This window comes from Chiloscyllium plagiosum, chromosome 1 (assembly GCF_004010195.1).
Source record: "Chiloscyllium plagiosum isolate BGI_BamShark_2017 chromosome 1, ASM401019v2, whole genome shotgun sequence".
In the NCBI taxonomy this organism is placed as follows: Eukaryota; Metazoa; Chordata; class Chondrichthyes; order Orectolobiformes; family Hemiscylliidae; genus Chiloscyllium; species Chiloscyllium plagiosum.
In genome coordinates, this window is record NC_057710.1 from 12,385,603 (window position 1) to 12,402,070 (window position 16,468).

The following is a 16,468-nucleotide window of genomic DNA, read 5'->3' on the forward strand; positions in this document are numbered from 1 at the left end:
GATGGGTATATGATAGGAAAGGTTTAGAATAATATGTGCCAAATGCTGGCAAATGGGATTAGATTAATTTCAGGTATCTGCTCAGCATGAACAAGTTGAACCGAAGGGTCTGTTTTATTGCTGTATGTCTCTGACTCCATAACTGTAAATATAGGGATGAGTGAAAATATTGTTTTTAGTATTTGACAGGAACCTAGTTCTCCAGTCACTAATTCTGTCTTTTCCTCAATAGTTGTGTGAAAGAAATGCACTCTGGTCCCTTCCTGGGGGTTGAATTTGAAATCGAAATGAGTTCCTGACAACATGTCTGCAACAGCATTCTGTTTTCACCTGCTGTACTGTTTCTTTACTTTGCCCTTACTCCATCTCATCTGAATGTCATCCATGTCGTTTTGACCTGTAAACACAAATATTCCAACACTGATCCCTGAGTTGCTATCATTGGCAAATGTTGATGGTTTATCATGCCCCATCTTTATGTTGCCTACAGCACCATGATTAGACATTCCTGATCCTGAGGAAAATACCATCTGCGAGTGGCCAAAATTACCAAGGAAACAACATAAAGACAAAAAGGCAAATAAATCAACAAAAAATGTGTTCTCAACTTATCCAGAAGACTGTCTTTGTTTATGTTGCTTATGTTGACTGATAACTTGCTTATGGGTAATGAGATTCCTTTTGTTTTCCCAACCAAAAACTGGTCCAGCTCTCTTTTGAAGCTCACCAAGACTGGCACAAGTGAGCAACTTATCCCAGAGACTGGAATTCAATTGAAAGAATGCGGTATAGAGTTCTACAGAATCAAAAATTATGTCACAAACAAAATTGCTGGAGAAACTCAGCAGTTCTGAAGAAGGCTCACTGGACCCGAAACATTAACTCGGCTTTCTGTGCACAGGTGCTATCAGACCACCTGAGTTTTTCCAGCAATTTCTTATTTTGTTTCTGATTTCCAGCACCCACATTTGTTTCTTTCTTTACCAAAAATTATGTCCTTGGGTGATGTAGAACAAAATGTAGTCGTGCAAAAGAAGCAAGGATGATACCGGGAAAAACTTTACACAGTGAATAGATAGGATATAGCATGAATTGCTTGGAAATTTGGTGGAGGCAGATTTAAAAGAGCATAGGATGATTATCTGGGTATTAGTGGTCTGCATGGATATGGGGAAAATACATGAAAACTGCCACTAGGTAATTTGGAGCAGTGGAACCAGTACAGGCACACTAAGTGGCCCCTTTCTGCACTGTAACAATTGTGTAAGTTATAAACAGACATTGGCATTTTAAGCTGTAGAAATATGTAGGATTAGAGTACAAAAGCTTTCCTACAAGATTATGTTTGAACTGTAATTCAGAGGTCAGCAACCATTCCTACCTGAAAAGCCCTTTTAAAACCTTTATCTGTGATAAAGCTAATGAGTTACAACGAAAATTCAGTATTTCTATGTCAAATACTTAATGCATCCTAACTGAGAGACTTGTGAATGTACTATTTGCATATACTGTTTATAAATTCAATACATTTACTTGATTTGTTCATTAAATTAACTTAAAATTTTTGACCTTTTTTATTCTGACTGCCAGTAAACTCCTCTTCAAAACACAAATTAATTTAAATTAATAATTAAGGCAACTCTTAGCTATTGACTTCTGAGATTTAACAAACAAGCACTTGGAGTATTGTGTTCAGTTTTGGTCACCTTGCTATAGGAAAGATCCTATTAAACTGGAAAGAGTGCAGAAGAAATTTACAAGGATGTTGCCAGGACTCAAGGGTCTGAGATACATAGAGAGGTTGGACAAGCTAGGACTTTTTTTTTGATCATATGAATGAATGGGGTGAATAGACTCAGTTTTTTCCCACGGATGGGGAATCGAGGACTTGAGGGCATCAGGTTATGGTTAGAGGGGAAAGAATAAAGGGAAACCTGAGGGCAACTTTTTTTACACAGGATGGTATGCATATGAAATGAGCTGGCAGAGGAAATGGTTGAGCCAGGTACATTAACAACATTTAGAAGGCATTTGGGCAAATACATGAATAGGAAAGTATTCGAATATGGAAAGGATATGGGCCAAATGCAGGGAAATGGGATTAGCGTGGACAGACACTTTAGTCAGCATGGACCAGTTTGAGCTAAAAAGCTCTCGAACTCTATGTTAATAACGCATTCAACATAATTTTGATCAGCTGCAGTAGAATCCGTAACTATAAAATTTGAACCCATGACATTTTTGTAACTATGATTAACTTGTAGTACTGAGAACACCATGGGAAGGTGATGGCCTAATTGTATTATCACTCGACTGTTAATCCAGAGACCCAGGTAATGTTCTGAGGACTCTGGTTGAAATCCTGCTATGGCAGACATTGGTGTTTGAATTCAATAAAAATCTGAAATTAAGATGGCCACAAATCCATTGTCGATTATCAGGGAATAACCCATTTGGTTCACTAATGTCCTTTGCGGAAGGAAACATCCTTAGCCATATGTCTGACTCCAGACCCACAGCAATGTGATTGACTCTTAACTGCCCTCTGGGCAATAAATGTTGGCCCAACCAGTGACATTCTCATCCCATGAATTTATAAAAAAAACTTGAACTGGCTCAGAGCATGATGATGCCTTTTGTTTAAACAATGATGCAAAACTATGTGGTAAAACATGGCTGTATGTGACTGGAATTTCAGGTTGCCAATGCTGTCATAGTTTAAGCACTGCAGCTTTTCAGAACTAATTTTATAAATAGTTATATTCTTGCATACATGCTATACACTATAGTTCAACTTGGAAGAATAGTGTTTTTTTTTTAATTTTATTGTTCAAATGTCCTAAAAGCAGGATCTCACTTTTACTGTCTGTATCAGATTTTGTACTGAACCATTTCAGGGAGCATGAAAATTCAGGCATCTTTTCCCTGTGGTGGAGGAATCCAGACTGCTGGGTTAGGGTGAGGGGAGGGGAGATTTAAAAGGGATTTAAGGGGCAATGTTTTTGTGCAGAGGGTGGTGCATGTATGGAATGAGCTACCAGAGGAAGTGGTGGAGGCTGGTATAATTACAACATTTAAAAGGCATCTGGATGGGTATAGAAATAGCAAGGGTTTAGAGGGATATGGGCCAAGTGCTAACAAATGGGACTAGATTAATTTAGGATATCTGATCAGCATGGAAGAGTTGGATCGAAGGTTGTTACCATGTACATCTCTATCTTTGTGTCATCTTTGGCAGCTGAACCTTCGATCTCTTCACCTAAGTTGTTTTGTATAAGTTGTAAAAAATACAAAAACCTTTTGTGTAGCACCTTATCAAATACTTCCTGGATGTGCAGCACATTGCCAACTTCATTTTATCCAAACCATATGTTACTTCATTAAAGAACTCCAGTGATTTCAGAAGTCCATAAGATTTAGAAGCAGAATTGGGCCATTTGGCCCCTCAGGTCTGATCTGCTATTCGATCATGACTGATCTGTTTCTCAACTCCATTTTCCTACCTTCTCCCCATAACCTTACTAATCACATACCTATTCACCTTGGTCTTCGATGACTTGGCTTCCACAGTCTTCTGTGGCAATGAGTTTTTTAGATTCACCACCGGCTGGCTGAAGAAATTCCTCCTCGGCTCAGTTCTAAAGGGTCCTCCCTTCACTTTGAGGCTGTGCCCTCGTGTCCTAGTCTCTCCTACGAGTGGAAATGTCTTCTCCATGTCCACACTATCCAGGCCTGTCCGAATTCTGTAAGCTTACATTTTCACAAAACAATGTTGCCTTTACATGATTACCTTGAATTTACCAACTATTCTACTAATAGATCATTGTTAATCTAAAATTTTCCCTGTGACAGATTGTAATCTGGCTGGTCTTGTGTTTCCTGCTTTCTGTCTTCCCCTTTTGATTAGAGTTACATCTACTATTTTCCAATCAATGGGATCATCCCTGAATCAATGGAGTTTTGCAAAGTTAAAACTCGTGCATCAACTATTTTATTAGCCACTTTTTTTTTTAAGACCCTAGTATTTAGTTCATCAGAATGTGGGCACTTGTTAACTCATTACTCTAACGGCTTACTCAATACTGCTTCTCTGGTGATTGATTTCTCTGTGTCAAAGAGTCATGAAGATCTACAGCACGTAAAAGGCCCTTCGGCCTATTGTTGTTTTTGACAGGCTTGTATACAGTCTAATCTCAGTTTCTAGCCCTTGGCCCATAATCTTGTGTGCTTTGGCATCACAAGTGCACATTACATTCTACTTAAATGTTATGAGGGTTTCTGCCTTTACCAAGCTTAGAGGCAATGAGTTCCAGATTTTCAGCACCCTCTGGGTGAATAGCTTTTCCTCTCATCCCCTCTAAATCTTCTGCTTCTTACCTTAAAGCTATGCCCCTACCCATCCCGGTCATTGTTCCCTTCATCAAGAGGAAAAATTTAATTCTATCTCCTTTTCCGTGCCCCTCATAATTTTATACACCCCAGTCACTTCCTCTGCAATCTCTTCTGGCCGAAGGAAGACTACCTCAATCTGTCCAATCTCTCTTCATAACTGAAACTCTCCAGCTCAGGTACCATTCTGGTAAATTTCCTCTATTTTCTCCTGTACTATCACCATTCCTCTTTTATAATATAGAGCTTTTCCTTATCTTCCATTTCCTTATTTTTTGCTGTTTTTTGGGATGTTACTTGTAACTTGAGCAGTGAAGATTGATGCAAATTATCTGATGAATTCTTCTACAGTTTTCTTGTTTTCCAGTCTCACTTCCTATATGTCCAGCACTTGAATTTTGTTAATGTTTTTTGTTAATAGTTACCATAAACATTTGATATTTTTATATTTCTGGCTAGCTTTCTGTCGTGCTTTACTATTAGCCTTATTTTGTTTTGTTCAGTCTTCTGACCTGCCACCTCTCTTTGCATAATTATTTTTTTCTTCTTGGATGGTGAGTTTATCCTTTTGTAATAGTTCTTTCTTGTTGAAATGTTCATTTTTGTAGGGCAAATTAGGATAGAGCAAATTAATGCAGGACTTATACATTTAATGGTAAGGTTCCGAGGAATGATGCCTCACAAAGAGACCTTGGGATGCAGGTTCGTAATTCCTTGAAAGTGGAGTCGCAGAGAGACAGGGTAGTGAAGGAGGAATTTATTGGTCATTACATTGATTATCGGAGTTGGGATGTCATGTTGTGGATGTATAGGACATCGGTTCGGCTGCTTTCAGAATAGTGTTCAGTTCTGGTCTGTCTGCTGTTGGAACAATGTTGTTACCCTTGAAAGGGTCCAGAAAAGATTACCAAAGATGTTGCCAGGGTTGCAGGTTTTGAGGCTGAAAAGGCTGGTGCTGTTTTCCCTGGAGTGTCAGAGGCTGAAGGGTGACCTTACAGAGGTTTGTAAAATTTGAGGGATGTGGATAGGGTGAATAGTCAAGGTCTTTTCCCCAGGGTAGGGGATTTGAAAACAAGAGGTTTAAGGTGAGGGGGGAAAGATTTAAAAGGGACCGAAGGGGCAACCTTTTCTGTGTGGTGCATATATGGAATGAGCTGCCTGAGGAGGTGGTGGAAGCTAATGGAATTACAACGTTTAAAAGCCATCTGGATGGATTTATGAATAGAAAGATTTTAGAGCGATATGGGCCAAATGCTAGCAAATGGGACTAGATTAATTTAGCGATATCTGGTCGGCCTGGAGGAGTTGAATCGAAAGATCTGTTTCTGTGTTGCACACCTCTAAGACTCTATGTATCTGTTCTGTATTTCTGCCGTTGTCTCTAGATCTTCCAACCTAATTTGCCAATTCACTTCAGCCAGCTATAATTTCATGCTAACACAATTTCTTTCTTAAAATTATAAAAGAAATGTCGAGCTCTTCTCTCCTTCAAACTGAGTGTAAAATCAGATCATATGCTTGCTGCTATCTAGGGCTGTCTTCACATTGAGATCATTTATTAATCCCATCTCAATGCACAATACCATGCCTTGTATTAGGAAAAAGTGAGGACTGCAGATGCTGGAGATCAAAGTCAAGAGTGTGGTGCTGGAAAAGTACAGCAGGTCAGGCAGCATCAGAGGAGCAGGAGAATCAACTTTTCAGGCCTAAGAATTCACCCTGATCTGATGAAGGGCTTAGGCCCGAAACGTTGATTCTCCTGCTCCTCGGAGGCTGCCTGACCGACTGTTTGTTTGATTTTCCAAAACCACACTCTCAACCATATCTTGTGTTGCCTCCTATCTGGTCACTTCCAGAGTATGCTGTTCTCAGAAACTATCCCAAAAAATATCCTTTGAACTCCTCATCTAGGCTACATTTGCCTGTTTGACTTTTCCAGTCTATATGTAGATTAAAATGGATTTCTATAGACCAAAAGTGTAAAGGGGCCTGGGTAGATAGCGGGAATATGGTACTTTGATAGAAGATCATTCATGATCACTTGGAAATGCTTGATGGGCTGAATAGACTGCTCTTTCTCCTTTACTTACTTCCTAGCAGAGGTCACTGGGCTGCCAATAAGAAATACCCTCCACAGCACAGATGCAGTTTAGATTAACTTCTTAAACACTTGGGAGATATTATTGTGGGAAGCTACATCCTTGTATGAGGTTCAAGGAACACTGAACATGGTGAAAGCATCTAATATCTTTTGTTTCTAGTAAACCATTCATCAAGCCTGGTTTTCTAATTAGTTCTGCATCTTATTCAAATTGTTATTATTTCACACTGTTATAACTCTTGTTCCATCCTTCCTTATCTTCAGTTTTCAGTTGTTCAGTTCTTGTTTCCTTCTATAGCATTGTATTTCCAAATTCATTTTTCCTTACTTTGTATGTATATTAGTTTTACTGATCTGTGAGACTAGGTTTCACTCTACAACAGGAAACAAAAGTATCAGAATCACTTCACATATTTAAAATCTACATATACACCATGTACAGTAGAAACTTATGTAGCTGTGAATATGAACAAAACTTGTAGTTGCTTTAACCAGGCAGTCACCTCAGTCTAGATTGACCTTTTAATGGCATTAAAGATTATGGCCTTAAGTTTGAATTGCTTTCAGTTAAGACATTTGGTGAAACTACTATCTTGACATATAATTATTTTCTTTATACTGGATATTATAAATAAGATGAGATGTATTCAACTATTGCCAAATTTTTTGGTATCAAATTGTCAGAAGATTTCTGCATTTCAGTAATTGACCAGGTTGACTGGAAACTGCCACTCAGGACAGCGTTGGATGACTATTTGTATAGAAATAATGTACAAGGGTATGGAGAAAAGGCAGGAGATTGGCATGAGATAAAGCAGACCATTTGAAGAGCTGGCACAGTCTGACTGGGCTGTGTATCTTTCAAATTAATTTGGCAGCTGTAATTTCAAGACCTTGTGATTTCTCTTATTTTTGAACTGCAGATAAAATCGCACTTTCCCTCTAAAGTCAATGTAAAATTCAATTATATTATGGTTGCTCCTATCTAGGGATACCTTCACATTGAGATCATTCATTAATACTTATTTAATTGCACAGGATAAGGTCTTGTATTGCCTGCTGTCTGGTCAGCTCCTCTGTGCCGTAATAGTTTTGTGACTGATTCTGTCTTAAATTCTCTCCTTTTGAGAAGAACTTTTAACGACATCCCAAAACGTTTCCAAGAAGATTATTTTAAAAATTTAGTCTACAATAACTAGAGCATCTTGAGCAATAGTTTCCTTCCTGCCACACCTCTGATGTCCCTCAAGGATCCATCTTTGATTACCTCTTTTCCTCATTCAAGTGCTGCCCCTTAATGATATCAGAAAACAGTGAATCAAGTTCAACATGTACCCCCAGTTCAAAATTCTTCTCATGTTCAGTCTCTTCATGGTCTTGTCCATTTCCAAGTCTAATGCAATCCAGTTCTCAATTTCATGTTAACTACAGTACTTCAAATCTTGTTTCTTCTGCATCTGAAAATCACTTTGCCTTCCATTTGAAAGGCGAAAGTGAGGACTGCAGGTACTGGAAATTAGAGTCGAGAGTGGTCAGCAGGTCAGGCAGCATCTGAGGAGCAGGGAAATCTATGTTTTGGGCAAAAGCCCTTCATCAGGAAAGGGCTGATGAAGGGCTTTTGCCCAAAACATAGATTTTCCTGCTCCTTGGATGCTGCCTGACCTGCTGTGCTCTTCCAGCACCACTCTCAACTCACCATTTGAAGCCCTACGTTTAGTTCTATGGATGTTACTTGAAAATGTTCTGCCTAGACCTCCATGCCTCTTCAATCCCACCTGGATGCATCACAGCATGATACAGCAGTTGCTCTTCCCAAGATCAAAACTACAGGGTGTCATAAACACAGTCCAGTCCATCATGTAAACCAGCCGTTTATCCATTGACTCCATCTATACTTCCTGCTTCATTGAGAAAGCCACCAACATAATCAAAGACTCTTCTCAACCCAGTTATACTCTCTTCCATCGGACAAAAAATATAAAAGTTTGAATACACATCTGAACAGATTTAAGAACATCATTTTCCGTGCTTTTATCAGGCTCTTGAATGAACCTCTTTAATATTGATTATGATCTCTATCCTGCTCTCCCTCACTCTCTCCCTCACTCTCATCCCACCCCCCCCTCTTTCACTGTATTTCAGTACATGTCACAACAATCAATCAACTACTTCTCTAAAAATTCATTCATATCCTACTGCATAATGTTGACTTTTGTCAGATATCGCCTCTGTGATACATTTTGCCATTGTTCTGTATGAAGTTCCTTTTAGTAGCATTCTTCACTTTTGAGTCACAAATGCTGGGCTGTGAAATGTCGCAGGGACTAATTCAAAAAAGAGCAGGAAAGGTATCCCTGGTGTTGTGGCCAATCCCATTGACCTCTAATCAACATGGCCAAAAAAATAAAATGGTTCCTCATTAGAACATTGAGAAAGTTTGCTGTGCCCAATTTAGCTACATTATTCCCTGGAATATAGCAGTGACTATATATCCAGAAGTGTTCACTATCTGTAAAGTGCTTTGAGACATCTGATAGTCATGAAAAACACCATATAATAGCAACTGCTTTAGTCAATTGGCCAGGCAGCATCCGAGGAGCAGGAGAATTGACGTTTCGGGCATAAGCCTTTTTTCAGGAATCCTGAAAATTCCTGAAGAAGGGCTTATGCCCGAAACGTCGATTCTCCTGCTCCTCGGATGCCGCCTGGCCTGCTGTGTTTTTCCAGCATCACATTTTTCAACTCTGGTCTCCAGCATCTGCAGTCCTCACTTTCTCCTGCTTTAGTCCCTTTTAAAAGTTTCCAACATAATACAGAGTTCATAACTTGATTCAAATACTCGTGCAAGTTGATGTCACAGGTTGATGATGGTTATTGATATATTCTGAAAATGTTTTGTCAATGTCTCAATAATCCTACCAAATATTAGTTCTTCAGATACTATTCAAACTGCTACTTCTAAGTTTATAAGTTGGCTTCATTTTTCCATTTGTTAGTGCTGGGAGGCAACTTGTCTCTTAATATGTTAGTGATAGAAATGAAATTCTTCATGGGCGTCAAACTATTATACAGGAGGACCCCAGATCACGAACGGGATTCCGTTCCTGACCATGTTTTTAAGTAAATTTGTATACAAGTCAGAACACGATACAATGAAATACAAAATGTACATTTATAAGTGTAAGTGGACGGTCACGTTGGGCCTTTAAAATTAATAGGCATATAGGATGTCATTCGTAAGTGTGAACATTCATAAGTCAGACATTCGCCAACTGGGGACCCCTGTAATTCAAAAATGCCTATAGTAATTTAATCAGATTTTATTAGTAGAACTAAAGTGTCAACTTTCCCAAGGTTAGTCAATAAAAGTACATCTATTCTTTATTTGTTGTTCGGAATGTGAGGGGAGGATCAGTGGGATGCTCTTCGGAGGGTTGATGAGGATTCCATGGGCCAAATGACCTGCTTCCACACTATAGGGATTCTATGATTGCTGTCCCTTGCCTACACTAATTGCCTTCATTTTTGCAGTTTAATGTGCTCTTTTACTTCACAAGTGAAGGTGTATTTAGTTTTCTTGTCAGTATTCCTTAATTTTAGTTCGTTCAGGATCTTTTGGTAAGATGTATTAATTTCTCTTAATGTTGCTGTCAAATCACACAGTGAGTAATCTTTGAAAAAGCTTCACATGCATTAGTTGAAGTTGCAATTGGAAACAAGTCTACTTTGAGAAACTGCTTTAATTGTTTTTTCCCCTAGTGCAAAGATTCTTGGTTTAAAGTTTAACTGAAGAATTTTGTATAGTTATTGTTTTGAAATAAAAAAGAAGCTTGTAATTATTAATAGCAAAACTTTGAAAGTTACCCTGCTTCCACATGAATTATTTATTTGTGTGATGCTAGTATTAAGGTTGTTCATAATACAGTAAAGTGAATAATAGCAAAGAATGGAATATGAACTTGATCAGAACATAACAACCTCAAACTTGCAAGTTGCAGTGACAACAGAAAGCTTCATATTTTTTAGCAATTTAAAGATTTCTTTTGTATGACATTTCACTGAGAGACACATCATGTTTTGTCCAAATACCAATTTCATGAAACATTAACACAAGTATTCTTCTTTCAGGTTATTTTTCCCAAAACTTTTGGATCAGTGCTCCCAAGGTACGTGAGATTAATAACTAAGGCTGTGCACATTGCTGAAAATAATTTCCCTCTTGTTATTTCAAACTTCTGTTGCAACCACTACTGATGTAGGTAGCATTTTTTTATGATTGAAAAGGCAGGAAACTGGAGTTGAGGATAATCACATCTCATTGAATGGGTCAATTGCCAAACTTCTGCTCCTGCATCATATGATATTTTAATTTTGTCCATATAATGATTATATTTGGCACTCACCAATCCAATTTTCATTTTAACACATCAGTAATATCTTCTAACATCAACAATCTGAGCTTTAAGATTTTTTGTTACATTGATATAATTTTGCTGTTCATTTCCAGTTGTATTTTTCTTTCTAACCAATATTAGCTAACAGCACTTCGATAAAGTTTGTATTCTTCCTGGCATACTGATTTACTCATTTGTCTGTCAATCTGAGGGACCTTTTCTATTTTATTGTATGCTTTGATCATGGAAAGTTCTGTGGTCAATCTCAATCCTGTTCTTGCATGGTGCCTGAGTTCTGTTTCCAACAGAAATTACAAGAAGGAATTTGACTCTGAACTATTTATGGTATATGACAAGATTTAAATGTTATTGTTTTTCATCATGACATGATCCCAACAGAGACTTATACCTTTTAAAAATGAATATATACATCTAGTGGCCATAGTAAGTGGTAAAGGAATGTCGTGACTTAATGTTCCTCTAATTTCTCTGGATGCTGCATGGACCTCTGAGGTCAGTGGTCAGCAGTGGCTGGAGAAGCTTGTTTGCAAACCGATTGGTGTGCATGGACGCACAAAACAGCTGCACAGTCGAGAGGAAATAGTGGTTGCGATGAATTTGAAGCTTGAGAATTGTATTGTAATGTATAAACTAAAAGCAACTAAACATTGTTTCGATTTTGAGGCGCATCCTTTAGTATGATCCCAGCTGTTGTTATTATTGGACAAGTTGGATCCCAGACTGACATTCGGCTTGATAGATCAGGTTCTTTGGGACTGCAGATGCTGGAGATCAGAGTTGAAGAGTGCGGTGCTGGAAAAGCACAGCCGATCAGGCAACATCCGAGGAGCAGGCCATCGACATTTCAGGCATGAGGCTTCTGGGCCAAGGGGCCTTAGAGATAAATGGGAATTGGGGAGTCTCTGGGGAAGGTAGCTGGGAATGCAATAGGTAGATGATGGTAGAGGTGAAGGTGATAGGTCAGAGAGGAGTGTGGAGCAGACAGGTGGGAATGCAGATGGGCAGGCAGGACCATTCAAAAGACTGGGATGAGTGGGGAGGGGAATGGGGGAACTGGTGAAATCCACATTGATCCCATGTGATTGGAAGGTCCCAAGGCGGAAGATGAGGCCATTTTCCTCCAGGCGTTGGGTGGTTATGGTTTGGAGGAGGCCCAGGACCTGCATGTCCTTGGCAAAGTAGGAGGGACGTATTAAAGTATTCAGCCACAGGGCAGTAGCATTGGTTAGTACGGGTGTCCCAGAGATGTTCTCGGTAATAATCCGCAAGTTGGCATTCTGTCTCCCCAATGTAGAAGAGACCACATTGGGTGCAACAGATTCAGTAGATGTGGAAGTACAAGTGAATTTCTGTTGGGTGTGGAAGGATCTTTTGGGGCCTTGGACAGAGGTGAAGGGGGAGATGTGGGGGCAGGTTTTGCACTACTTGGGGTGGCAGGGGAAGGTGCCGGGATGGGACAGTGGGTTGGTGTTGGGCATGGACCTAACAAAGATGTCGCAGAGGGAATGCTGTCCAAAATAGAGATAGGGGTGTGGAGGGAAATATGTCTCTGGTGGTGAGGTCTGTTTGTAGGTGGTGGAAATGGCAAAGGATGATCCAATGTATCTGGAGTTTGGTGGGGTGGAAGATGAGGAAGGGGGTGGATGGTGCGGTTCTGTCCTTGTTGCAATTGGGCAATGGGGTTCAAGGGTAGAGGTGTGGGAAGTGGAGGAGATTCACTGGAGGACATCGACCACGTGGGAGGGGAAATTGTGCTGTTTGAAGAAGGTGGCCATTTGGGCCGTTCTGTGATAGAATTGGTCCTCCTGGGAGCAGATGCAACAGAAGTGGAGGAATTAAAAATAAGGGATAGCATTTTTTAACAGGAGGCAGGGAGGGAGGAGTGGTGTAATCCAGGTAGCTGTGGGAATCAGTGGGTTTGTAGTGGATGTCCATGTTGAGTCCTTTACCGGAAATGAAGATGGAGAGGTCGAGGAAGGGGAGGGTGTTGTCTGAGATGGTCCAGGTAAACTTGAAGTCTGGGTGGAACGTGTTTTGTGAAGTTAATGAACTGTTCAACCTCCTTGTGGGAGCATGAGGTGGTGCCGATGCAGGCATTAATGTAGCAGAGAAAAAAAGATAGGGAATGGTGCATGTGTAGCTAAGGAAAAGATGGGACTGCTGCCGGTGTAGCCCCAATCAAATGACAAATCCTCCTGTATGGTTTTTCTCAACTGTTCCTTCATTAGCGCATTCTATTCTCTTCGAACCAGTCGTGAGTGATTCCTGGCTCCCAGAAGCATGCTTCTCTTATTCTTTTCTATCTGGATAACATTTAATCACTGACCTGGGTCTGTGATGAGGGTCATCTTGGGAATGCCTCTCACTGACCACAGCTAGTGAATTTTCACATTTAAATCCTCAGTTTGCAAAATGAGCCTTGCACCTTCTTCCCAGTCAAGTAACCTGGACTTCCTTTAATATTTAACAACCAAGCCACCAATGTGTTTGACTGGAATTTAGGAACAGAAGTCAGCCATTCAGCATTCAGTCTGTTAAGCTTGCTAATTGAACACTTCAATGCCTTTTACCATAATTCCCATAATTTATGCTACTAATAATTATGCATTTATCAGTGTCTACTATAAAGTATACCCAAAGACTGAGCCTCCAAAGATTCACAATATTTTAAGTAAAAATATTTCTTGTCTCAGTCCTAAATAGCATCCTTTCCCCCCACCCCCCACCCCGCCTTACTTTAACTAGATATCCTAACCAGGGAGACATCTTGTGTGCATTTACCCTGTATGGCTTGAAATATTTTGTAGGTTTCAATGAGACCGTCTCTCTTTCTTTAAAATTCCAGAGAATACAGATTTTGTTTTCCCAATTTTTCTTTGTAGAACAATCCTTGAAACAAGTCTGATGAACCTTTGTTGCACTTCGTCAATATTATTTGTGAGATAAAGTGTAATGGGGTTGGGCCATACCTGGAGTACTGTACCTATAAAATCAAATCAAATCAAGGCTTCAGTACTCAAAGGCAGGCATTCCATTAGCCTTCCCAGTAGCTTGCTACATCTGTATGTTAGCCTTCATTGACTTGTTGGCAAGAATACTCAAGTCCCTTTGTACATTTACAGTTTGCAACTTTCCCCATTTAAGAAGTAGTCTGAATATTTGTTCTTTTTAAAAGTGGATAATCTTTCAAATTTTCACATTAAATTCCCTCTGCCATGTTCTTCCTCAAATACTGATCATTGCAGAGCCCTATTAATCAGTCTGACAATGCAGGAATGGCCCACTTATTCCTACCCTTTGTTTTCAGTCTGTTGACCAATTCTTAATCCATACTAGTAGTTTACCATCTAAAGCATGTGCTTTAAATTTTGTAACCAACTACTATCAGGGGAGCTTATCAAAAGCGATCTGATAATCCAAATGTACAGCATACTCTTTTAATCAGTTTAGTTAGTTACAACCTTAAAAAACTTCAAATTTGTCAAACAAGCTTTCTGGTCACAAATCCTGGCTATGCCCAATCAGACTATGTCCAAGAGCCCATTGATCATGTCTGGCAGCATCTGTGAAGACAAAGCAGAATAAATGTTTCTCTCCAGTGACTCTGTTTTCTCTCCTCAGATGCTGTAAACCCTGCTGAGTTTCTCCAGCAAATTCTGTTTGTGCTTAGCATCCAATTTTTTGGGTTTTTTTTAATCTATGTATTATGCCTTTCAGCATGCTTCTAGCATTTTCCTTATTTCTAACATGTTCCCTGTTTTGTTTACCCTTGCTCCTTTTTGAAATAGGTGACATTTGAAAACTTCCAATCTGCAGGAACCATTTCAGAATCAATAAAAGTTTGGGCAATGATCACCAATGCGTCATGCGTCTACGCCATTTATCCCCATTATAAATTATCTTCTTGTTTTCAATGATCCAAATTTTGTTTGAGCTAAATGTTCCCTTTGTTAAATATCTGCAAAAACATTTATAGTCCATTTTTATTTTGCATTTATATGCTAGTGTTCCTTTCCTTTATCAATTTCTTGGTCCTCCTTTGCTGTATTCTAAAAGTTCCCAATCCTCATGCATTTATGACTTTCTGGCCATTTTAATAAGCTTTTCTTTTAGTCTTCTCCAGCTTTTAACATCCTTTGTCAGCCACACTTAGCTAACCTTAATTTAGATATTGTACCTTGAAGGAATGTTGCTTACAGTTGCTGTAAGCCACTTAAGAAATGGACAGTCTTTAAATAACTATTATGTAAAATCGTGCCTATTGATGTATTTTCCCAATCACTCATGTTTTCATAACTTCTCATTTAAAATTTAACACCCTTGCTTAACAATGAACTATCTCACTTAGTCATAATGTAAAATTCTATCATATTGTGTTCATTCAGCTGTACCTCTTTATAGCACAATTATTTATTATCCCTTTTTCATAATATTAGATCTAAAATAACCTGTTTTCTAGTTGGCTCTTCAACATGTTGCTCTGAAACTATCCCAGGATTCAGTCTGGTAAACCTTCACTGCACTCCGTCTGTTACAATATCATCCTTCCTCTTATGAGGAGACAAAAACTGTGCACGATATTCCCGGTATGGGCTTGACATTCCCTGTATAATTGCTGCAAAACATCACTGCTCCTGCACTCAAATCCTGTCACTATGAAGGTCAGCGTACCTTTTGCTTTCTTGACTGCTTGCATCATCTGCAAGTTTCCCACCAAACCACTCCCCATCCTGACATGTCACCATTCGTTTAATTTCACTGGATCAAAATCCTGGTGCTCCCTCCTTGAAGGCATTGTAGCTTTATCGACAGCACGTGGACTGTAGTGGTTCAAGTAGGCAGCACCTTTTCCAGGGCAAATAGGGATGGACGATAAATGCTGGCAAAGTCAGTGATGTGCGTATTTGCGAATTAATTAATTTTCCAAAACAAATGAGTTCAATATTTAATCTGATTTTTTTTCTTATGCTTTTCTGTAGGTTTGGTCAGTAATGTTGTTTTTACAAGCTTGACATCAGAGCAAAGACATCCACTCTTGATGCATCTACAGAAGTTAATTCGTGTAGCAAATCCCAACGTTGGATTCATTCTTGCAGAAAAGGGAGCAGTGACCAGGTACTCAATTGTTGCTCAATGAGTTTCTACATTAATTTAAGGGACACATATAGTGAATAATAATAAGTATTCCTTGTGGAGAGTTGTATAAAAATATATTAAATAATCTAAGGTTAATTTCAAGCAAAACGGTCTTGCAACTTCCACATTAAAAGCCAGTTTGACATTCCTATCCATGACTAATTCAGAATCTACTTTCCATTTCCCCACACATACATTCTCTCCACCACTGACATCAATAGCAGCAGCAGCAGCAGAGTGTACTGTCTGTAAGATACACTGTAAAGAATTTACCAAAGTTCCTTCAACAGCATGTTTCAAACCCATGATCACTACAATCTAAAATGACAAGGGCAGCAGATGTATGAAAACACCGACTTCACCTTCATGCTCCCCTCCAAGCCATTTACCACCCTGACATGGAAATGTGTTACTATTCCTTTAGTGT

General features: G+C 39.2%; 1 protein-coding gene across 4 annotated transcripts in view; it reads left to right on the plus strand.

The window, feature by feature from the left end:
* dnaaf9 (dynein axonemal assembly factor 9) overlaps window positions 1-16,468 on the plus strand; it is a 227,511-nt gene that overhangs the window by 192,771 nt on the left and 18,272 nt on the right. For all 4 annotated transcript variants that reach the window (XM_043696504.1, XM_043696418.1, XM_043696328.1 and 1 more), the window contains 2 exons: window positions 10,619-10,656; window positions 15,885-16,020. In XM_043696504.1, the coding sequence (XP_043552439.1) occupies window positions 10,619-10,656; window positions 15,885-16,020 (174 nt within the window). The remainder of the gene's footprint in view (window positions 1-10,618; window positions 10,657-15,884; window positions 16,021-16,468) is intronic.